This window comes from Musa acuminata, chromosome BXJ3-10, assembly GCF_036884655.1.
Source record: "Musa acuminata AAA Group cultivar baxijiao chromosome BXJ3-10, Cavendish_Baxijiao_AAA, whole genome shotgun sequence".
NCBI lineage: Eukaryota > Viridiplantae > Streptophyta > Magnoliopsida > Zingiberales > Musaceae > Musa > Musa acuminata.
Window position 1 is genome coordinate 16,437,242 of NC_088358.1, and position 23,697 is coordinate 16,460,938.

Below are 23,697 nucleotides of genomic sequence, written 5' to 3' on the forward strand. Positions count from 1 at the left end.
TTTTCGTAAAAGGGGCCTCCTGATTTGGTTGAGGTTAAGAATATATTTAAATTATTTATCATGTTTTTAAGTAGCTTTACAATTTTTTATTGTGGTGATCTTAAATTTATAACAAGTAAAACTTTTTATCCCTATTTTAATTATGTTATTTTTATTAGGGTACTGAAAATATTATATAATATTTTTTAAAAAATATTATAAGTAATATAATATTTTGCTCATAAACTATTACGATATCAAAATTTTATGTTTGAAGTCGGGTTGGTTATGGTTATGAGTCCATTTATATTATTTACAATGATTTTATTATAGTGATCAAAATATTATAATAGATCAAAATATTTTGGTAGCCTAAACATTATTACGGATCCAACAAAAAATAGATATTATGAAAAACGGAAATACCATTTCACCTTTAGGGAGAAAACGAAAAAGGAACTTTTGGATGAAATCGCTCATTTTTAATCTAACGCAATTTCCATTAAAGGACTATCGGCTTAGTTGGAAGGCCCATTTAAGAACCAGTTTAGGCCCGATGTACCATTAAGGCCATATCATGTCGGTTTATGTGAAGCCCAATAAGCCCTGGTGACCATGTCTAGGGTTTATTCAAAGGTGCTTGCTCACGACCGGGATCTGTAAAGTGCCGCCGTCGCCGTTTGGATTTACGGTTGCTACCTCGATCGAGCGGAGAGCCGCACCGGCTGGCGAAGGCGAAGAAGACAACCATTTAGAATGGGTAACGAATCGTTGTTTGTCGCTCTTCTCGATTCTCTTTAGGGCCGCACTGCGTCGATCTCACTACCGATGCCTTGTTACAGCTAGGATTAAGGTTCACGAACTCCGAGGGAAGACGAAGGCGGAACTGCAGAACCAACTGAAGGACCTGAAAAACGAACTCAGCCTTCTCCGCGTTGCCAAGGTCACCGGCGGTGCCCCCAACAAGCTCTCCAAGATGTAACCGATTTATCTCCTGATCCCTTCTCTGTCCGACCGATCTGTCTCGTCCTTGGGGCGTTCGTTGTGTCATCTCATCCCGTCACATCTTTCATTTCTCAGTAAGGTGGTGAGGTTGTCGATCGCGCGGGTGCTGACAGTCACCTCCCAGAAGCAGAAGGCTGCGCTGAGGGATGCATACAAAAAGAAGAAGCTTATCCCGCTTGACCTCAGGCCCAAGAAGACTCGTGCCATCCGCCGTCGCCTAACCAAGCGTCAGGTACTGCTCGTTTCAGATTTTCTTATAAGAAAGGGTTTCTGGTCTGTACCTGATATCTTTGGGATAATGGTAGATCCTTTGCTTGATTTTATAGCATCATGTGATAATCTAATGACAATGCGGATATTGATTTTATGGTGTTTCTGCTGATGCTGTTTATCATATATTGTGATATAAGGAATAGTTGCGATGCCTTTTCGCATTTTGTATTAAACTTTACGTGTGTGAAAAAGGTGAGTAATTTGAAGGTGGAAAAGGTGGATGTAAGATTGGTAACATTTGGTGGTCGTCATTTGTGGTTTTACCAGAGGCTAGTTATACAACTTGTTTGGTGCTACTATCTATCTCAGTATGTATGTTTATGCATAGAAAAGATAATCAATCTTTTTTGCTGACAATTTTGTTTTTCAATAAGTTGCTTTGTTTTACAATCGAACTATCTAAAGATGACTTTAGTGTGCCTGTTGGGATTGTCACTTGGCATATATTAGTTTACACTCTTTCCTTAGTGTCAACCAGAAGCACAATTATTGGATCCTCCAAATGAATTAAGAACTTTTGTGAAGCACTGGATGGTTGATTCTTTAAGATTCTTATGCAAATACAACTAAGTTTCCTTGTTTTATTGTGCCTCGACTTATACACTTTTTTAGTTACTCCTGTGAGAACCTCATAAGCACGGACATGTCAATTTGATGGGTGTACCCATGTCGGATACAATATCAAACACGGATGCGTCTTTGATACAACCAGTCATGTTTGACATGTGTCTATTTTTATTTTTTTTATTTTGGACACGACATATCTGTGTAAGATCCATGCGCTTCCTCATCGCTCCTTGGGTCGTGTGTGGCATTAAGTTGCGTGGACCTCACATGAGGGCGACCTCATCGACATTTGTCATGCAGTTGCGCCCTTGGCGCGACTGTTGTCACTACAGCTTCATTACCACTTAAAGCTCCTCAACTTCCTCCACCATACCCACCGTCGCCACCACCACCACCTCTGTCGACTTCTCGTCATTGGACGTCGAGTCCATCTTCTTGGACCACATCCCTCAGTTGGATCTGAGGAGGAAGAAGAAGTCCAAAGGCAGTCAATCGGTATCAGGCTGCTGAGTCTGAGGAAGAGCCGGGCACTTGACTCAGCGACGACAGCACTATCGTTGTCAACATCTCTAGGTGTGACGGTATCGTCGCTCGCCTCTTGTGGCTGCAACCTCACTGTTTCTCCCACCCCCAATGACCTATCACCTCTCACCAGTGGCCTCGCTCGTGGGTTTCCCTCGGTGTCCCTCTCGTCGACCGATCACCTATCTCCCACGGCCTCGTCACCTTGGTGCCTCTCTCATGCAGGCCTACGACCTTGTCCCAATTTTTTTAGAAGTGGTGTGTCACTGTGTCCTTGTCCATGCTTCTTAGGCAAGAACATTTGTTTCATCAAAGTGAGTGTCATACAGGGGTTACTGGTGATTACTTGATCCATTGATCCACTTTTATTTCTCACCAAGTGGTTCATATCTTGATGCTGTATTATCCACTTTTTAGTGTTGATCAGTGAATCATGGTCAGCACAGATTATCACTTGTTAAAATGTGATGGACCAAAAAGGTATCAACACATGCTATGCTGCCATGGTGGTTTTGACACATGACAATGGAAACCCCATGTTGTCTGGATTAGGGGAATGACTATTGGCGCAACACAGAATCTGTATGTCCTTATGCGAGTACATGATAATCTAAAAATTAATCTAATATGTTGTTTTCAATGTCTTTTGCATTGTACAAAGACAATCACATGCCACTGCCAGGAAATCATCCTAATAGGACATGGCCCAACCTAATGGTGGCTTCAAGCCGTGATATGGCTCCAATTCTTGCGAGCTCCGCACCATGTGCAGTACTAGACATCCTATAAAACTGACTGTCACTATTCAATCCATGGAAAAACTGACCCATTAACTGAATATGCCTCAGCCGCTAACTGAAAATATTTCAGTTTGAATTGATACTAATAGACCTCTGTGGCCCTTTATACCCTCATTACCATCCACTTACAATGTGGAATTAAATTAAGGCATCACAAGGGAACTGTTTGTGCTACACCTGCCAACATTATGGGTCGGAAATGCTCAGCTTCATGAGCACCATTGGTCGTTCTACTCTAATGATATAGACAGTTCAGCCTTTTAGTACCAACAAAATAATCAAGAACTGTTGTTACCCCCAACAGCTCAAACTTTAGAAATTCCATCTAGCTTGACAGAACTAAATGTTAAAACTGTTGGGACCTGGTGATTTATTTGTTTGTCTACAAAGATGAAAATAGTAAAATTTTCCATACCAAAGTTTGAAGTCTTGGTCCAAAACTGGTTTTGACACCTTGTTGGATACTTGTATACCGAGCATACTTGTTTACAGACATGTACTGTTTGGTGTCAGACAAATAATAAAAATGAATATTGGTCAGTGCAAGTTATATGATCTATTATTGATCCATGGCCATATTGATAATACTGATTGTTACTTTTCATTTTGATCGGTATTTGGAACCTTGCCCCATGAATCATCATCGAGGCCTTGTGGGAGAATAGGTTTCACAGGGCTAACATTTGAACTAGTCAATATTAAAGCTGAAAATTCCAAAAATGTGGTGCAAATGGTTGTAGAAGATAAGGGCAATATCCTCATGTTCCACACTATGTAGTAGATATGCATTTGTCATATGTTGGATGTTGGCAAGTTTGTACGAATACGAGGTGTTCCAGTTCCCTAACTTGCACTGCAATCACTGAATTGCCTTTGATTCAGCTGCTCTGTAGTATTTGTCCAGTTGTTTTGCACATCTTTGTCTGTTTGTTCTTTCTTCATGGTCAAGCTGTCTAATTATCTAATTTATTGTTCCAGTCTTTGAAATGATTCCTCCCTCATACTCAGTAGGTTGTAACGCCATTGTTGTGTCTTAGAGTCATTTCTTGATCAGCAGAACTTTCTTACTCATTTATTTGTAATCGATATTCCAGGTTGTTCTAGCTAGCTTTTGTAGTAGAGTGATGTTGCTTGCTGTCAGCAGTCATGTAACAGAAAATTAGAGGTGTTTGATTGGATGTTGGTGCCTGATGTGAGGTTGTAACACTGGGAAGTACAAATTATAGTTGGAATTGATGTGAACACAATCGATCTTTGCAAATGGTGGATATATCTTGTGGTTGCAATAAGTGACTCAAGTTGGTATCTCTATTGTCTAACAATTCGTGTTAGTAAAGTTTGAGGACTGTTGGGAGTTGTATGTCTCCTTAGGGAGCGGAAGAGAGTTCCCAAGTGCGGCAGAAATTATGGAAAATCTGTACCAGAATCTTACTAAAACAGTGTGTACAGAATGGTACTCTATGCATTGGTATGTCTCGGTACATTGTCAAAAATACTAAAAATTGTATAGCATGTTTGGTACTGACTAGAGACTATCAGAATGGTGGCAGACCGGTGTGACTGTGTGCAGTCAACACGGTTAATACATTGTTCTTGTTTCTAAAATTCAATATCAGTCCTATTTGCAATAGGTTGCATCTTTCAGAAAGATATACTTGTCATCAGGCAGATATTATGTTTATCTCATATCATTCTTCAGATCAAGCAAATATTTCATGTGGGTTATCTTTATGTTGAGCTGATTTAAATTCTATTATAATATACAATAAGACACTTCCCCAATAAGACATTTTCACAACTATAATTTGACTATGGACAAACATAAATCAAATCTTCCATACTTCCATGTAACAATATAATGATGCCTTTTTATTTTAGCTTAATGGGTATATTTTGACAAAAAAAGTTCATTTATTCTGATCGCAGGGCTCCTTGAAGACAAAACGCCAGAAGAAAAAGGAGATGTACTTTCCAACGAGGAAGTATGCAATCAAAGCTTAGATAAAAGTAGGGACCAGGCTTGTTAAGCTCTTCTGTGTTAATTGCTACTCGATTTCATTGTTTAGTGAAGTCTTTTTTGCAATACTGTGAGCATCCTTTGAAAATTTTGTTATATGTTTGAACCGTGGAATGTTTTTTGTCCTTGAACTCTGTTTCACAATGTTGGTGCCACATCGTTGACTTCCTAATGGTTTTTAAACCGGCATGTGAATCTCACTTGTCTGCTGCAGGATTGTCATCGGCTTCCTGCTGTCTCAACTGCTGAGTTAGTAATTGAATTATACAGCTGGATGTAAAGAGAAGACGATTATATCATAGTGTTTGTGCCTTCACAAGTTTGCAGGCTGGGTAAGATTTTGACAATGCTGTGTGTGGCAATCTACAGCTCTACGAAGTCGAAGCATGAAGGCAAAGCCGCCACTCACCACGATACAGAAATGAAGCGAACAACTCCCAACCACTGAATCCCGTCAACTTCAACCAAAAATTGAGATGGACGGTTGACTCTCCTTGGGATATACTCTCAATATTTTTTCTGTCGTCAAAAGTGTTCCGACTTAAAAGCCTCGGTTACTTAAAAACTGTCGTTTCTTCTCTTTTCTCTATGGCTTATGACAGGAACAGATAACTTATTGAACGGTGGGTTCTTCCGCAATTAAAGGGTAGAAGAGGTGGCGACTGCTTACCATCATTAGGCGTGCATGAACCGATAATTATCGTCATCGGGAGCGTTGTTGGGTCGTATCCCATTTATCGACTTATGGATAATTGGAGCTTTCTAAGATTGGTCCCACAACAATGGACTGATATGATGGTGGCCCAGCACTCCAGCTCGCGGATGATATGTTGACACGTATACGATCTGGAGAATACATAAAGGCATTTCATTTAAAGGTTAGTAGTTATAATCTTAACTAACCAATACTATTGCTTATTCTCTCTATATAAGAATATCGTTTCGAATCCCTTCTCTCATCTTTTCCAACAAAGCTCTTCGTTTTCCTTGTACACTCTCCCATGGTATGTTCTCCTCTCACATTCTCTCTCTCTCTCTCTCTCTCTCTCTCTCTCTCTCTCACACACACACACACACACAACATATATGATATTTTGTTCTTTCTTGTGTCACAGGATCCAGGTGCTGAGAACGTTAGATACGAAGAGGTTAGCATTCAGTGGTCAGAGTCTTATTTGTTCTTATCCCTTCTATTATTTCTTGATTTGTGTTCATCTTTTTGTGTGCATATGATTCAGGAATTCATAAAGAATCCTCGTGGGCAGAGGATTTTTACGTGCAAATGGCTGCCGCAGAACAAAGAACCCAAAGCCTTAATCTTCTTGTGCCATGGTAATACTACCATGGCCTCAAACATCTCCAAGTTCTTCTTCTTTCTATATATTCATATCACGAAAGAAGCTTTCTTTTGTTGTGTCTGAAATCTTCCAGGCTATGCCATAGAGTGCAGCATATCCATGAAAGGTAAAACTACTACCTACTCTAATAAAGATTGTTGGTATAGTTTTGCTGGATCAAGATTGTTGATGCCTTTTTAACTCCTGTGTCACCCAGACACTGGGACTCGGTTAGCGAAGGCGGGTTACGCAGTTCATGGAATGGATTACGAGGGCCATGGGAAATCTTCTGGGCTGCAAGGATACATTCCCAGGTTTAAGAATCTGATCGACGACTGCTTTGAACATTTTGTCGCCATTTGTGGTATGACAGTACGTAATAAGAAATGATGATGGATCAGTTGGAGCTCTTTCTAATCGTCTACGTCTTGAAACTTGTCAGAGAGGCATGAGAACAAGAAGAAGGCGAGATTCCTGCTGGGGGAATCCATGGGAGGAGCCGTGGCCATCCTCCTACACAGGAGGAACCCTTACTATTGGAATGGTGCTGTTCTGGTGGCCCCCATGTGCAAGGTTCTCTTCTTTTCTTCCTCCCCCCTAAACATTTACTATGTTTTGACACAACCTCTCGTGTGTTGTACCTTAGATTGCTGATGACATGAAGCCTCATCCTGCGATGAACATCATCTTGAGGAAGTTGAGCAACATCATACCGACATGGAGAATAGTTCCTACCAAAGACATCATCGACATTGCCTTCAAGTGCCCTGAAAAGAGGCAGGAGGTAGTATTGATTCAAGATACATGCAAATGACGCGCTAACTATTTGGGTTCATCCAACCTTTTTGTTCTGCTTGTTTTGATCAGATTCGGTCTAACCAGTACTGCTACAATGGAAAACCTCGCTTGAAGACTGGTGTTGAGCTTCTCATGGTCAGTCTGGACATCGAGCAAAAGCTGCATCAGGTAATGTTTTATTTTTATTTTTTTTCCGGTCAAAGTTACATGATAAGCCTGTATAGTTAATCTTAGAATGACTATAAAAGTCATGTTGGAATTAAACTTCTTCAAATGTCATAAAGAAATTTATTTCATCAAAAGAAAGGTTTATTGCATCAGGAAGATTCATTACATCAAGAAGAAAAAATAGATTAAAATTGGTTATTGGTTTTTAAAAATATTTCTTGAAAGAGAATGATTCATCTCGAATGCAATTAATGTAATGTATCTTTGGAGACTATATAAACCTCATATGTTGGGTTATGAAATAGATAAAGTTTCTGAATTTGTAAAGAGTTTTCTTGAGAGAAATATAGAAGATTGAAGCTTGTCTACTCTTCCTCTGTTTGATAATTTTATCCCTTCTTCCTATCAAGATCAACATCCTAGACAATTATGATTTGATTAAAAATAAAATGAATGAAGACATATTAGAAAGTGACATATTTTTAAAAAATTACGTGTGACATTAAATATATTAGGTTTGAAATTGTCTCCTATTTTTTATATGAAGATAAGTGACTCAGAAGTATACGGTGAAAATGTATTTGTGTGAGAATTTATGATTTGGCACCACCATTATTCATAGTTGTAATGGTTAGGTTTATTTAGTTTAAGTTCAAGAATATGATAACATTTTGAGCATGCTCGTCACATATGAGAGATGAGAGATAATAAAAGAACATATAATAAGATATCTTGAAGGATATAAGATCGAGAAGCTCGACCCTCACCTATGCCCGAGGTAAGAAAGTTAGGAAGTTTAACCCCCATCCCCACTCGAGGCATGGAGGTCGGAAAACCCAACCCCATCCAACCAATGTGCATCCCTCAATAACCTTATAGCATTAGGGGAGGCGATCTTGGACGGACGTGCCAGACAAACTCGTGTTGAACGATACAAGGTGCATAATGGACTAGACATATCGAAGGAACTAAACATGTCATTAGGTCAACAATGGATCAAAGTGGAATGAGCTAAACGTGCCGAATGAACCCAACGTTACACTTCAGACCTCTCTGGTAAGAGTCTCGAAGCACGTCTTCGAGGGGGGACAAATAATAAGGAGTATACCATCAACTAATCGTCATTTGATACATAACCATCACATGGTAGCTAGGGTGGAAGAAGAAGACAAACATCGCCCTCCATTTATCTACCCACGTGGGCAAAAGTCCAAGGCAAAAGGTTACAGACTGCCCCCCCTTTGTTAGCCACTTGGACAAGAGGCCAAGGGGGGGCTATTGGAGGCAGTTAGATGTTGCCTCCCCGTAGAATATTCCATGGAACCCTTTTACGATTAAGTATAAAAGCTCATCTTCAATACAATGAAAGGGAGATTTATCTTTTTTAACCTCTCGCATTCGTACTCATACACTTAGTTACTAACTTGAGTGTTAGAGGCATCGGATTGAAAAACCTCTCTCGACCTCAGTTGTCGTGTAGGTGATACCTCGAGAGTCAATATTTTCATATTAGACAACCCTACGCACATAAGTTCAGACCATGTTAGGCTGACGAGGATGTCAATGACTTCTTCCCTTGATAATATTTTTATAAGCACCTCAATTATAAACTTATCAAGAAAGAAAAATAATTAGTCCTAAGTTACAGAACACACACAAGTTCTATAATTTCGAATTGAATCAAAATTAGGTTCTTAGGATCTGATTTTAGTTTCTAAAAATCGATACTAGAATCAGATAAATAGGAAAAATAAGAATATAAATATAAATAGGATGCATGGTATAATGGTTAGTCTTTTAAGCTTGAAGCAAGTAATTTCTTTTTTTATCAATCGAAACCGATTGATAGAACATAAAAACGGAACTAACTGGAACTGGTTCAGTTTCGATTTTCAATTAAAAAATAATAATCAAAATCGACAGTTCTGGAATGGGATCACTCCTACATGACGGGTTCATGATATATGGTGTGTGAATAAAATATTATTGTGTGATCCATTTTTCATGCGGTAGTAAAACATTTTTTAAATGGATCTGCAACACTTAGAGAAGCTAAACATCAACAACAATTTCATACAACAACGATTGATTTCTACGTTGGAACTTCATCATCTACAGAAGCAAAACATGGAACAATCACTGACTGTGTTAAGATAAACTATGAATGCTAATTGCAGGTTTCACTACCTTTTCTGATCGTGCATGGCGGCGAAGATATAGTGATCGATCCCTCGGTCAGCAAGCTGCTCTACGAAACTGCATCATCCGAGGACAAGACGTTCAAGCTCTACCCGGGCATGTGGCATGCGCTCACGTCCGGTGAGCCCCCGGAGAACATCGACCTCGTCTTCTCAGACATCGTCGCTTGGCTCGACCGAAGGAGGGCGGCCGGCGAAGGTTCTTTGAGATCGGAGATGGAGCATAAGTCGAGGCACGACAAGCAGCACCAGTAGCAGTTGTTGGACGCACAAGGCAAGAAGCGGTTTGATTGTAATCCGATCCATATATGTGATGCAGTTGAAAACCATATCCATATTCTCTTGGCAAACCATATCCATTGCCATGATCTGATTCATCTGACTCATTTGAATTAACAGAAAAAAAAAATGAGGCAATGATTTATTCATGACATGAAAGAGTGTTTGCTAAAAGAAAAAGGAAATCACATGTAGAAGACACGTTTTTTTTTTTTTTCATGTCCAAGACTGTAGATTTAAAGGGTTCGGTTTTTCTTTTATAGTGAGTTAAGTGAGGGTGTTAATTGAAAGGGTGATTAATTATATGAAATCATCGATTATCATTATGTCATGGATACATGTGTCCAATAGTCAGAACACTAAAATTCTATCATAAATTTTATATTTATGAAAGTGAAATATTTAACTCTATTTTCTCCTTATGTCATTAATTCTGTTGACGAAAATACTACATGTGCTTAGTAATAAATCAAAGTGAGACAAAGTCAACAAATGCTTGATAATAAATCTTATAGTATTTTCGTAGACGACATGAGAGAACGAGATTAAATATTTTACTTTTATAATTATAAGAATCTCAATATAATTTTATCCGATTTAACCTTTGCTAGGATGGATCCAAAAAAAAGAACACTGGTTTGCACCTAAATAGGAATTACGGAGGAATTACGTCGGAAAAATATTTGTATGTCGAGATTTTATGTTGACCAACGATTATGTCGCTCCTGAATGGAAAATGAATGATGTTTGAGGCGACGCATCACCACGAGATATCGCTGCATCACTATCTTTGTCAAACACTTGCAAATAATAGCTTTGCTTTTTACAGCACTAAAGTGCGCGTTCTGCGTGTGCTCATTCGTGTAGCAGAATAGATCTTTTTTTTCTTTTCTTTTCTTTTGGGTACGATTGATGGAAGGCGAATAGTTCTCAATCAGATTGGCCACCGGAATGCCTCGAAAGAGGATAAACAATAGAGACGTCTTCCTTATTAGTCCCACCACACTTGTTAAACGGCGGCCTGCTCGATATGTTACGTGATAAACACATAGCGAACTATTCCTTCGCCTTTGTACTAAAGAATACATTTTATTTTTGGAGGGTTCTGTGTTTCCTCCGTGGGATTGGCCCTAATAACATATGCAATGCGTGAAAAAATCATAATCATATAAAGGTTTCGATTGTTGATTTATGAATTCATCCACCATACTCCATCAGTATTCATCTTTATCCCATTATTTGGTACACTCAAATCTAACTCCATATGTAGAGAGAGAGAGAGAGAGAGAGAGAGAGAGAGAGAGAGAGAGAGAGAGAGCCTATTGTTTGATGGCATGTGTAGGTCCTAAAAGTCAAATCCATGATCCAAATCTTTTTGTAAAGGAGAAGATAATGTATTCATTTAGGGACCGAAGACCAAAAAGGTTCGAGAGAATTTAATGGTGTGGACGAGGATGCAAGACCAAACAAAATCGGCAAAGTGCCAAACATCTTTTACTTAATCTTTGCATCATAAATAGAAAATAATATCTTCACCGAACACACAGAATCAATTGTGGTCAAAATATTTTGGCAGCCTTCATGAATTGCATTCGACCTCAAGATGAAGGTGGACGTTAGCATCCTATGGTGATGATGTTTCCTATATCAGATTGACTTCATCATTCATATGATTTCAGAGTTAGTAGAAAAGGAATGGTCACATGAAAGATTAAAAATCGAATCGAAATTAAATTTAAATCCATTAATAATCTAATTATAAAGATTAAAAATAAATTTGGATCGAGCCAAATCAATTTTAATTTAAATCTTAAGTTTTTACTCAATTTAAATTAATCAATTAAATCAATAGAAACACTCAATTTTATAAATGATATGAGTTTAAGTTTACAATTCTTGTCGGTCCAATTGGGATCAAAATTTTGATTCAATTCGAATCTTATAAAATATACATATTTTTTTTTAAAAAAAAATAAATTATTTAAAATTACAAATTAGTTAATCGGATAAATCGATACGAACTATCTTACTTTGGTTCAGCCCTCGGTGTGAACCGGTTTAAACATTCCAATGCTGCATAGTGGACACAAAACCCCAACTGTTCTTTAGCCTTTTTTACCGAAGAATAATACTGTGGGAAGTGCCTCTCATAAATTTGTGCAACTATTATAATTTGTCTCGTTATGAATTGCCCATCCCATCATAATCTGTTTGATATGTGTGTTCGGAACGGAGATATTCCACCACAACAACATATCACCTTTTGCAGACAGACTAAACAAAGCATACATATGTCTCATATGATTTCTCAATTTTTCATTGAGTTAGTACTCTCATCCTACCGATAACGCCGGAATCAGCAGCTGAAAGCGTGACCAATTCGACTGCAAGCTTCAAACAAGCCAAGCCAAAGCCTACACGTCCATTACATTGCAATTTGTACACATCAATCAATATACACATTGGCAATGATACGCATAAGCTGCCAATTAAGCGTAGCATCATGTCCCCATCAGCAGATTCTGAGTCCTGCACAAACCCACAGTAGCCGTAGGTTCTTCTTCTCCGGGAGCTTATTTGCTCCACCTTCTCATCTTTGCCTCCCCCACCCGTCTTCCTTAATTACAGTATATATAATTTGGATTGATGGATGCCATCTTAGCCCTCGTCATCCTCTGGGTCTCGGGAAGCCATTTCCGTGACCATCTCCCGCATCATCTCCATTACACTCTCCTCTCGGTTCTTCGAGTACGCCTCGAAGAACTCTTTGTTCTCCTTTTCCAGCTCGGTCCACACTAACAAAGAACACAAGTTCGTTGACACGAATGATTTCTTTCCCATGCATAATAACGTATTAAATTTATTCCTCCTCTATTCTTATGTACAAGCACCGCGTGAGATTCTCATGATTTGCCGTATACGATGATAGTAACATGGTACGATGTTTACAAGGAAAAGACCATGAACATACCGGTGGAAGTGATGACAGGATCGATGGCGGCGTGCTTGGAGAGAGCTTCCACGCACTCGTCCTTGTTCATGTGGAAGATAAGGCACTTCTCGATCAGGAGCTGCACCTGAAGCCCACACCAACATGAACCATGAGAAAGGAGCGAAAGAACACACTCAAGCCGGGGGGTTGTGCTATGTGATCACCATGCGGATGTAGGAGGCTGGCGAAGAAGAGTCGCCCATGGCCGAAGCAGACAAAGCCCTTTTGCCGAAGGCGAAGAGGGGGTGCGGTTGGAGTTCTTAAAGGAAGACCACTGCGTAACGAAGGGGCCGGCGGTCACGTGGGAGATGAGATACCATTGGCAGAGACGAGATGGAGGAGATTCTGCAAGCCACGTCAGCCTCTCATGTGGGACCCTTTCTGCCCGGCCGCAAGCTGATGCCTCACGCAACCCACTTTTACTGCGATTCCTCTGGGATGCCGCCATTCTAATATTGCCGACGCTAATTCCACGCGTGCTGCATGCTACCCTCTCACCCGTCCCAACCGCACGTCTTGTCCATGCTTTTGGTATTCTCAACTTTGGCGGATACTGTAGAGTTGTCTCTTGCAGGAGGGGGTTAGCATTCAGATCCGTGGGCTTTCTCGAGGCTTTGCCACACAGGGCAACGTCTATGAATCTGGTCACATGGCTACGGGCCCCATGGCAGATGTCCTCTTACATGAAAAGTTCAGCAGACGAGGCGATGGAGGCGTTGCCTTCGTGGTGTTTCCCAGTTGCTGATGTTTCGGATCTCCAACGCTGCCAATCCGGTAAAATGGTTTGTTAGGGAGAGCTCCCACCGTTCGATCTTGATCTGGCAGTACCGAGTTGCTCTCAGTACATATGTGGCGCAGGGGTCGTGGAACGGGTCACGTACTTGGGTATCGAGTAACCATCGGATGGGTTGGATTGATGGGGACACCACGGCCGTCTTCCCAGTATCCAACGGTGGTGATTTGGCAACCTGGACTTCGATTCGGATTACGTGATGAACGTGGCGTTCCAAGTGCACCGCACAAATACGATCGTATACTCCAACATGAAGAATCATCTGGCGCAGCGGTACCTGCAATGGATGAGGAGGAATCCGTTCCTTATGTGATCCCCTTGCGTGGCAGATTGATAAGGCAAGTGGTGGTTGAAATTTCTGGTCTGTAGGTGCTTCCCAGAATCTCTCTCACTGCAGAGCCATCGTGCTCCAATGAAATGGAGAGTTTGTCGGGTAACGAGCAGGCGATGAGCAGAGCACCGGAGCTCTCTCTCTCTCTATCAGCAGACTGGTCGTACTGGAGCGTAGTGAAATCGATTGGTTGCTCGCGCCCCAGCTGTCAGAGAACAGGAACAAAAGCCAAAGCACCGGAGAAGCCGAAGGAGTCAGCAGGTCTGCAATCATATCTCTTCGTTTTGAAATCAAGACTTAATTCTCGCGTTCATAAACAAACCTGTGCCGATCAATATCGAGTCCCACAACCCTTGTACTATTTTCCAGCAAACAGGATGCATCTTCTGCGAGATATTTCCAGTGAGCCCAAGGCAAACTTCGTCTCGCTTCCCATGAGCACTTGGGCAACAATGGACCCTGCGATTACGAAAAATGGCAGCACTTAGACATGGATTAGGTGATGGAAAAGAAAAAGAAACCAGCAGATGGACAATTGGATCAGACAATGACTAGAATTGCATGGCTGAGTGAGCTCAATTTGAACCCTCAGATGTGCTGCTCCATGATAAGATTCGAGATTGCATAAATGGCCAACTAAAATAATACAACTCAGCTAGGATCAATTTCGATCTCCATCAATCATGAAACGAAATGCCATTTTCGAGTTGTCCGCTTCCGAGGCAAAAACCCCCCAAAAACAATAGCAGTCTGAAGCATCAGCGTTGTACATGCACCATCATCCAACCCGAGACTATATATAGTAGGATGGGATGTTGTTAGCGACAATTGTGAAAAATCCAATTCGAAGCGAAGATCTTCCTTAAGTTAACTCTAGTCGGTGAATTTCTCTTACCCTCTGTGAAAGCTATCTCATATAAGAGAGGAGAAAGTCTCCCTTTTGTTATACTGACTTCAACGCACGACGGCACCACTTATGATTAGACTCGGTCTTTCGCTCTTTCTTTTATGGCTCATCTACCTTTGTCAACTAATACAGATGAAACAGGACCACGACTACTAGACTACTATTATACTAGTTTAAGGGTAAACCTACTTACAGTTGAGTTTGAGTTCTTGTGAGCACTTGAACACGATAACAACTGATTCTATGGAAAGGAATCCAACAAACTAATAAACCAAAGCAAAGGTTCGGATGGAATTACTTGATCTGGAGTACATCACAAGTCCTATAAAGGACCTGTAGGATCATGATGTGGAGTGTAAAATTATCGAATTATTTTCTCAAAAAAGAAAAAAAAATCATCTACATAATTAATGGACAAAAAGAAAAAGGATGCAACCTTCACATTGGATTACAGAGGTATCATTGATGTAGTTAATGAGGTATGCACAAGCAAGATAGATAGCCCAGTTGAGCTCCAGGGCATCTTGGAGACCTTCCAAAAAGAGCCATGGCTTCAGCCGTGGACGTGGAGGGGTTCTGGACAGCTGAAGGGGCAAAACCAAGTGCCAAAGTAGAGTTTCATGATGTTTTGAAGAGAAAAGCAAAACATGCAGAATTATCATACTGTGACTAAGAGCCATCAATTTGTAGAGTAAAGCTTAGAGTAGAACTGTTTGTGGGAGGGAAGATTTCCACATCTCTTGACCCCTCAGAATGTTCATAACAAGGAGTGATATCTTGTATGAGAGCTGAGTGCTTTGAAAACTAGTGTGGATGGATTGGACTAGTGATTGCAAAATCTGGCTTCATTTTAGTTAACACACAAAGGTCCATAGTGTCATAGGCTTAGTTAGAATTGTCTAAGTCATGTGGCACCCTATGATATTCGTTAGCAAAGGGACAACCTAAGAGCAATCTAGTAAGGTCTCAAAGAACCTACAAAAGAGAAAGTTTATTAGATTCAGAAAACCAATGACGAATAAATCCCAATGTCTCATGGAAAAACCATAGGAAACAAGCAATTCAATAAACACTTCAATTGCAAAAAAAGAAAAGAGAAAAGGAAGAAACAAGGACTTCGGAAGGAAAAAAGATAGCAACAAGTTTACAAACAACCGCTTAACCAGATGTCGGGGTGTAAGGCAATTCTACGCATACTTTGCATATAAACATGTATATCTAAACAAGACCCAACACTACCCCAAAGGCCCATTCAGTCCTGTAATACCGTGGTGGTTATAAGGAGCTGAGATGGTTGACATTTCGCACCGCATAACAACCTGTATAAAACAGACTACGACACATGAAAACTAGACCATTTGGGATAGTTTTGCCTAGTCTGACGAGCAATCGATGCACAGCCTTACAAACTGCTTCTACTTATAGAAACCTAATGAAAACACATAAAAACAAGGAAAAACACAATGTCAAACAACTATACAAGTATGCATAAGTGATGAACAGCCTATCGATGAATGTGTTGTATGTGCACGATGACCATCCATGTCATAGGGAGAAAGCAGTAGGGCTACTTAGAAGTTTAGATGAAGTTTTATAAAGATTATTGCTCTCCTTAAGCCAAGTCACGAGGTACCAAAAGTTTGAAAGAGTTTTTGATGTTTGGCTGAAGGAGATTCCAAAAACATTAGCAATTGAGCATTCAAAAAGAAAATGCTTGGTAGGGTCTGTGAATAGCTTGCAAACAAGACATTGTTCAATTTGGCTACAAAGGATAGGTGAGAGGGTGGTACATGATCAAGTAATCCTTCGTATATCAAGTTATGGAAAAAAAAATGGAAGTATTGATGCGAGACAATTGTATATCATTTGTATACCAAGTTTAAGATAGTATGTACTGAATATGCCATCCATTAAAGAATAACTCCCAAGTAATCCTTGTTTTACAAAGTCATGGCATATCTTAATTTTTAAACAAAATAAAACAAATCCATAAAAACATACCTGAACTCAGAATATTTGATGGAGAACCATCTAGGGTTAAAAAGGATTTTATAAGAGTATACTAAATAAAAAAAATATTATTAATTAATTGGCCTAGAAATCCTAAAAATTGTATGGGAAAATGAAGAATATTTTAATCTTTCTATGTGTTAAACTTGGGACACAACTTTTGTGTTAAGTGCACTGTTTTTTTTTTTTCTCAACTGTAATAAATTTTTAAAGTTGTTTAGGTCTCTAAAGAGTCATATTTTGGATTTCCAAAAGACATACAAGTTCTCTAGAAATCCAATGAGAAATTATTCTTGGGAATCATTACCCTTATTAATTGTACTACAGCTCCTAAACCCTATAAATACTGGAGTTTATAGCAAGGCTCTTAAATATCTCAGTTTTGACTAAAAAAATTATATATTCTCTCTTCTAGGCTTTTATTCTAATCTCTAATATCACTCTTCTCTCTCTCTCTTTCTTCCTACTCTTGCAGTTTCTACATCAATATTAGAATGGGCTGCTATGCAACACATTATACGTAGGAGAATCTTTTCTTTGGGTGAAAAATAAACATAAAAATGAAATATTGAATTGCAAATTGAAATCCGCATCCTTGAATGATGTCTTATCATTGGACTGAAAACGTACAATATATAGTTGTCCAAATATACAGCTCCACTTTACTTAATCAAAGACGGGCTTGTTAGTTGAGACGACAAAGATAAAGATCCATCATAACAAGAAAAACAGAGATGGACAGAAGAAAGTTCAATTACTTGCATTGGTAGTAGAATATGTGAAACTAAAGGCACTGCATCATGTGATGTTAATATCTGATCGGAAGCGAATTCAGATTATGATGCAGCTGGATTTGGTAGCAAAAGGTCTATGCTATTAAATATTATACAACAATTAAGGAACCACAAATCCTCAGTAGCAACAACAACAATTATTCTACACTTTGTTGCATGTAATATAAGAGAAAAATGAAGCTTGTTGAGTATCTCATATTTTTTAAAATGGCTTCTTTCAAAAGTTTCAATCATAATATCCGGCTATATTAACTAACCATCCAAATATCCAGTCTATATATACGAATATCATGATGTATAGAAATAGATAAGGATATAACCAATCTGTTTTCTCCTTTAACCAAAGGAGTTCAGTTGATATTATATAAATCTGAATATTCTTGTTATGAGTCCAAATAAAAAGCAGTTTTCAGCTAAAATTAAAATAAGATCATACTCTCTACGAATTACTTAGAAACTGTGAGTTTGGCTAAGCATGATTCTTGTCTTGGATTAAGAGAACCATGGTGAGAGTCTAATCCCTTTAGTATATATAAGATAAACCAAGACAAATTACATGTCCATCTAAAGTATGGAATCCTTCCACAAGATAATTCTTAAAAATTAGAATAAGAAATAACTTGATGCCACCTGAAGGTAACTGGATGTAATATGAGCCCTACCACATCTTCTTTAATAGCACCTACTACCTTCAAATTAGGGCCCCAAACAGAACCTCTGCTATTCCAACATCTTTTATCAGGAAGATCTATTTTGCATCATCATCGTACAATATCGCACACATTCAAGGTATTGCACCATCAGAATTACTACGTAAAGCCTCTGACTCCTTCTTCCCATTTCCACAGATACAGATTGCATTTTCCTCAGCCAATTTCAGTGTTCTATCATTCGTCATTAGCATCGTCCACATCTAACCTCGTCTAATTTTTCAGATACGTCCTAACCTTGTCCACTATCTCCATTTCAGATATTAAGTCTATGTCTGCAGGTTAAACTGGTAGTATTACACTTAACTAGAAGTAGTCATGCGAGCATCAAAAGATACAATAACCCAAGTATCCTAAGGCACTCTTGGTTCTGATCAAAGAAACCAAACTCAGAGTCCGACGATCTCCCCACAGGAACAAAATTTTAGTAGTTGCTAGCAAGAAAAGAGCATCGAACATCGAGAAACTGACTCATTAAACAGCGAGAAGTCATCGACGCACCTTGTCCATCAGAAATCGGATCAAGCATGGCAGAAACCCTACTGCCAACTGAGATATACTCTTGTTCATCTTTCGGAGCGTTTTCTTAGAGATCAGCCATGGCGTAATCTTCCCAATCCATAGCCTCCTCCGCCGCACTCCCGTTGTAAACGCGCTCGAGGGCGAACAATTTGCATTTTGGACCTCCTATTTATTAATATATCCTTTCAAAGTTCAAAAGATCATATCTTGCCTTATAAGTTTATTATGATATGCCTATTCAAATGTTACATCTGCTACTTAGACTACGAACTGATTTAAGTTTAAACATATCAAAACCTTTAATAAGTGACATCGGATAATTTCTAAAAAAAAAATTGAGAAAGGGGGGAAGATAGGCATCCCCTTATTTAAAAATTCTTATAGAGTTTTTTTTTTTTTTTGGAAAAGATAGATATTGTCTCTACTTTCTGCTTTATTGGTCGTTATATTTAGATCATCCAAACTTTCATCTCTATCCCATTAGGATTACAAGCAAGGACAATGATAATTTAAAAAAGATGAGAAGATAGGTGAGGATAGCAATATAGGATAAAGATGGTGGGTGATGGAGTGTGGGGCCAATGGGATGGAGGTAAATAGTGAATACGATGAGCAGAGGGTGGAGGGCCAGCATGCCCTCGTCGTCGTTCGCAATCCCTCCTTCACCAAGGTAACAACAAGGATGAAGGGGATGGTATGACTAAAATAAAGGTGATGATGGACAAAGACGAAGAAATGAAATCATCTTTTAGAAAAAACAAAAAAGCCTATGAAAATTTTCGAAGAACGGAGAGCTAAGTAGAAATTTCTCAAAATAATATATTTTTTTCAAAAATATCCTATTTTTAACTCAATAAATCAATTATTTAATGAACTATGTTTTTTTTTCTATTAAAATAAATAACATCAAATAATAAATTTGACTAGCATTTAAGCTTAGTAGAGCTTCCCTTAAAACCATTGCCCTAAGAATTCTGGTTTAGGAACAACCAATTAACTTAGCTACAGACAGATTTGGGGGGTAAAGGGTGGATGTATCTGATGAGTTAAGCCCAGTCCAAATAAAGCCCAAATTTTAAATTGGGATATCCCAAACAATTTGGACATCTCAGTCCAAATAAAGCCCAAATGTCTCGGATGATACCCTAATTTTCCTTTTCTTTATCCAGTAATCTTTAGTTATATAAGCGAGTAAGCGACATTTCTTTTCCTTCTTCTGCGCTATTTCTTTGGTCTTAGTCGTCCCTTTTACTCCTCAGCCCCCCAGTTTTCCTCTTCGACAAAGGTGAGAACCCGTTTCCGCCGATCTCGTAGATCTGTTTCTTCGTCGATCGATTCTGCGCGCAGCTCCGTTTCTTCGTCTCGTATTTTGTTCGGGATATTGTAGATTTACGGTTTGGTGCTCTGGATCTAGTGACCTCGAGCCCGATCGGCGTCTTCGAGGCGATCTTGTCTTTTCTTAAGAGGCGGACTTGTCGCGCTTAATTTTGAGTGGATCCGGACCATCAGATCTAGAAATTACACGTTTATCTGATCGCGGATTCCTTTGATCATGATTCACATCGTTGTGCGAAAGTCTGCTATTTTTTTTTTATGATTTTCTTTTGTTCTGCCATCTCCTAATGATTATTTTGAGTCTCCTTTACTAATTTGTTGTCGGATCTGACCTTTTTATTGCATCCTTTTCGCGACAGTGAATTTAGTAGAAAAAGAACCATTTTTTTTTCTTATTTTGCATCTCTGGTCCAATTTTTGCTCTCTTCGTAAGTAGCCAGAATTACGAAGGACGTACTAACAGGTTATATTGCTTGCAAATATTTAACAGATACAAGACATTGGAGACTAAGAAAGAACAGATTGGGTCGGTAAAGTAGGCTTTCATTCTAGTTTTTACTGATTTCCAATCTTACATTGGACTTTTTAATCTTCTGACCTTTTTAAGACTAGATATCTTCCGGATTCAATGTTAACATTTCAGCCATTTCTTCTCTTAATGTTTGATGCGGTTTAGCATTAGGTTATCTTCCTTCCAGATCTGTTGGTCCTTTGTTGTTAAAGGTAAACACGAAGTTCGCTGCTCTTCTTGCAAGAGTAGTTGATCTTTTGTCGAGGAGAGCTAACAGATCCTAAGTCTTAAGGGGATCTTTTAAAAAGCCAAGCTCAATATCTTCTCTTCCTTAGAGATGTTATCTTTATGGAGAGAAGTAAGGGATAAAATCCACAAGATGTTTTCTTCCTGAGGGACTATGAACTCTCTCCTTTATATATTTAGAAGGAGAGAAAATCCACAAGATGTTTTAATTGTCTGTATTTTCTTAATAGTGCTACTCATACCAATGTTACTTGTATCAAATATTCAGTCACAACTCAAATGATAAAAAATATTTGAAAGGGAGAGTTCCTCGCTTTGGTTAATTTGTTCTTAATGCATGCGTTAGCACTAGTCTGTAACTGTAGGTTTGCTGATATCCTCATGTCCCTTCTTCAGATTTATAGAAAATGGCTGATGCTGAGGATATCCAACCTCTTGTTTGTGACAATGGAACTGGAATGGTCAAGGTCAGTCAGCTTGGTATTAGTAATTCTGTCTTTTTGGAAGTATATTTTTGTGCTTCAATTCTGGGCATATATGCGAAACTGATTCGTGCTTCTCTTGCCTTTGTTGAACAGGCTGGATTTGCTGGTGATGATGCACCGAGAGCAGTGTTCCCCAGTATCGTTGGCAGACCTCGCCACACAGGTGTTATGGTTGGGATGGGCCAAAAGGATGCTTATGTTGGTGATGAGGCTCAGTCCAAAAGAGGTATCCTTACCTTGAAGTATCCAATTGAGCATGGAATTGTCAGCAATTGGGATGACATGGAGAAGATTTGGCATCATACCTTCTACAATGAGCTCCGTGTGGCTCCTGAGGAGCACCCGATACTTCTGACTGAAGCTCCTCTTAACCCCAAAGCAAATAGAGAAAAAATGACCCAGATCATGTTTGAAACTTTTAATGTGCCTGCAATGTATGTCGCGATTCAGGCAGTCCTCTCCCTCTATGCTAGTGGCCGTACCACCGGTTAGTATCTGTCTGACTGATTAAGTAGGGTGATTTATCCTTTAAAATTATCATTTACTTGATTGGGCTATTATTTGTTAGGTATCGTGCTTGACTCTGGTGATGGTGTCAGCCATACTGTTCCAATTTATGAAGGATATGCACTGCCTCATGCTATTCTTCGTTTGGATCTCGCTGGACGTGACCTCACCGATGCCCTCATGAAGATCCTTACTGAGAGAGGCTATTCTTTCACAACAACTGCAGAACGGGAAATTGTAAGGGACATAAAGGAGAAACTTGCATACATCGCTCTTGATTATGAACAGGAGTTGGAGACTGCCAAGACGAGCTCAGCTGTGGAGAAAACCTATGAACTCCCAGATGGGCAGGTCATTACCATCGGGGCTGAGAGATTTAGGTGCCCAGAGGTCCTCTTCCAGCCGTCACTGATCGGCATGGAAGCTGCTGGAATCCATGAGACCACATATAACTCCATTATGAAATGTGATGTTGATATCAGGAAAGATTTGTATGGAAACGTCGTGCTCAGTGGTGGCTCAACCATGTTCCCTGGTATTGCTGATCGTATGAGCAAGGAAATTACTGCTCTTGCCCCAAGCAGCATGAAGATTAAGGTGGTTGCCCCACCTGAACGAAAGTACAGTGTCTGGATCGGAGGATCCATCCTTGCCTCACTTAGTACTTTCCAACAGGTATATCCTAGTCCTGGTTCCATGATATCAGTTTTTTGCAGATATACGTGATGCATGACCTTGTCACACTTAAATATGCAGATGTGGATTTCAAAGGGTGAGTACGAGGAGTCTGGTCCAGCAATTGTCCACAGGAAATGCTTCTGAGCTTCCATATATGTGGTGCTTTAGTTTCCTGTTCTGCAGGCAGATTTTTAGGTCCCAGTTGTGTCTTGATTGGAATGATAGGTTTGCCAAATATTGTCAGATTTGCAAGTGAGATGCATGTCTGCTTTGAAAAAGTATGGGCTTATAGAAGTCCTCTTGTTAGATGATGTTTTGGGTCAAAGCACCATCAGTATTTGCAGTTGGTGTTGCTAGGAATCACCATCTTTTGGTCCTTCAGACCCGGTTTATTTGGGTTTGTAATGTGGATGCTGGTTCAGCATCTACAGGCTTGGTTTGTGCTCCATTTCTTCTGTTTATCTGGTACACAATTTGATGCATTTTATTGGAAATCATTGTATGAAGACTTGTTAAGTCTAAGCTTGTTGAAAAGACATTGTGGTTTTGTTGGTTTTATGGCATTATTTTTATTCATCTCATCGACTCTCTTGTATTTTCTCACGAAATAGTTGAAACTAATTGAACCAATTCACAGAAAGGTTTAGTTTGGTCTCTATAAATTATGATGTTCTATGTAGCTTCCAGCTTCAAGATTTAACTACTTTTAAGCTTGATCTCTTGTGACGGATAACTGTTGGAACATTGAATGCTTGCATCAATACTGGTGCTTTTAATTTAATTTGAAGGGTATCTCAGTCTGACCTCTTTGTTATTTATCGAATGCAGAGTATAAAATAAAATAGTTGTATGTCCTTTTATGCCTTCTCGTGTGTCCTATAAATAATAGCTGTCGCAGGCTCAATTTTCGTCTACCATTGTTCATTTTTGTTG

The 23,697-nt window shown here is 39.3% G+C and overlaps 4 protein-coding genes across 5 annotated transcripts; 3 read left to right on the forward strand and 1 right to left on the reverse strand.

The window, feature by feature from the left end:
* The first annotated feature begins 581 nt into the window (after positions 1 to 581).
* Positions 582 to 5,331, forward strand: LOC135650488 (large ribosomal subunit protein uL29-like). Its single transcript, XM_065169874.1, has 4 exons — positions 582 to 739; positions 822 to 957; positions 1,060 to 1,216; positions 5,073 to 5,331. The coding sequence occupies exons 1-4, from the start codon at positions 736 to 738 to the stop codon at positions 5,145 to 5,147; spliced, it is 372 nt and encodes a 123-aa protein (XP_065025946.1). The 5' UTR covers positions 582 to 735; the 3' UTR covers positions 5,148 to 5,331.
* A 730-nt stretch (positions 5,332 to 6,061) lies between these two features.
* LOC135650487 (caffeoylshikimate esterase-like) lies at positions 6,062 to 10,095 on the forward strand. Its single transcript, XM_065169873.1, has 9 exons — positions 6,062 to 6,167; positions 6,279 to 6,311; positions 6,402 to 6,495; positions 6,595 to 6,627; positions 6,718 to 6,864; positions 6,943 to 7,073; positions 7,147 to 7,284; positions 7,368 to 7,466; positions 9,644 to 10,095. Exons 1-9 carry the CDS (start codon positions 6,165 to 6,167, stop codon positions 9,917 to 9,919), a joined length of 954 nt encoding a protein of 317 aa, XP_065025945.1. The 5' UTR covers positions 6,062 to 6,164; the 3' UTR covers positions 9,920 to 10,095.
* Positions 10,096 to 12,335: 2,240 nt separating this feature from the next.
* Positions 12,336 to 19,129, reverse strand: LOC135651152 (uncharacterized). The gene is made up of 5 exons (XM_065171017.1): positions 18,982 to 19,129; positions 14,382 to 14,518; positions 13,100 to 14,264; positions 12,915 to 13,020; positions 12,336 to 12,738 (listed from the first exon to the last, which is right to left on the reverse strand). Exons 3-5 carry the CDS (start codon positions 13,136 to 13,138, stop codon positions 12,602 to 12,604), a joined length of 282 nt encoding a protein of 93 aa, XP_065027089.1. The 5' UTR covers positions 13,139 to 14,264; positions 14,382 to 14,518; positions 18,982 to 19,129; the 3' UTR covers positions 12,336 to 12,601.
* A 1,066-nt stretch (positions 19,130 to 20,195) lies between these two features.
* On the forward strand, positions 20,196 to 23,340 carry LOC103999906 (actin-2). Of its 2 annotated transcripts, XM_009421807.3 has the most exons (6): positions 20,196 to 20,287; positions 20,828 to 20,863; positions 21,491 to 21,561; positions 21,673 to 22,066; positions 22,148 to 22,761; positions 22,843 to 23,340. In XM_009421807.3, exons 3-6 carry the CDS (start codon positions 21,502 to 21,504, stop codon positions 22,906 to 22,908), a joined length of 1,134 nt encoding a protein of 377 aa, XP_009420082.2. In that variant the 5' UTR covers positions 20,196 to 20,287; positions 20,828 to 20,863; positions 21,491 to 21,501; the 3' UTR covers positions 22,909 to 23,340. The 2 variants fall into 2 exon arrangements, with proteins under 2 accessions (XP_009420082.2, XP_009420081.2); XM_009421806.3 differs by lacking the exon at positions 20,828 to 20,863 and having other exon boundaries at positions 20,201 to 20,287.
* Positions 23,341 to 23,697: the final 357 nt, after the last annotated feature.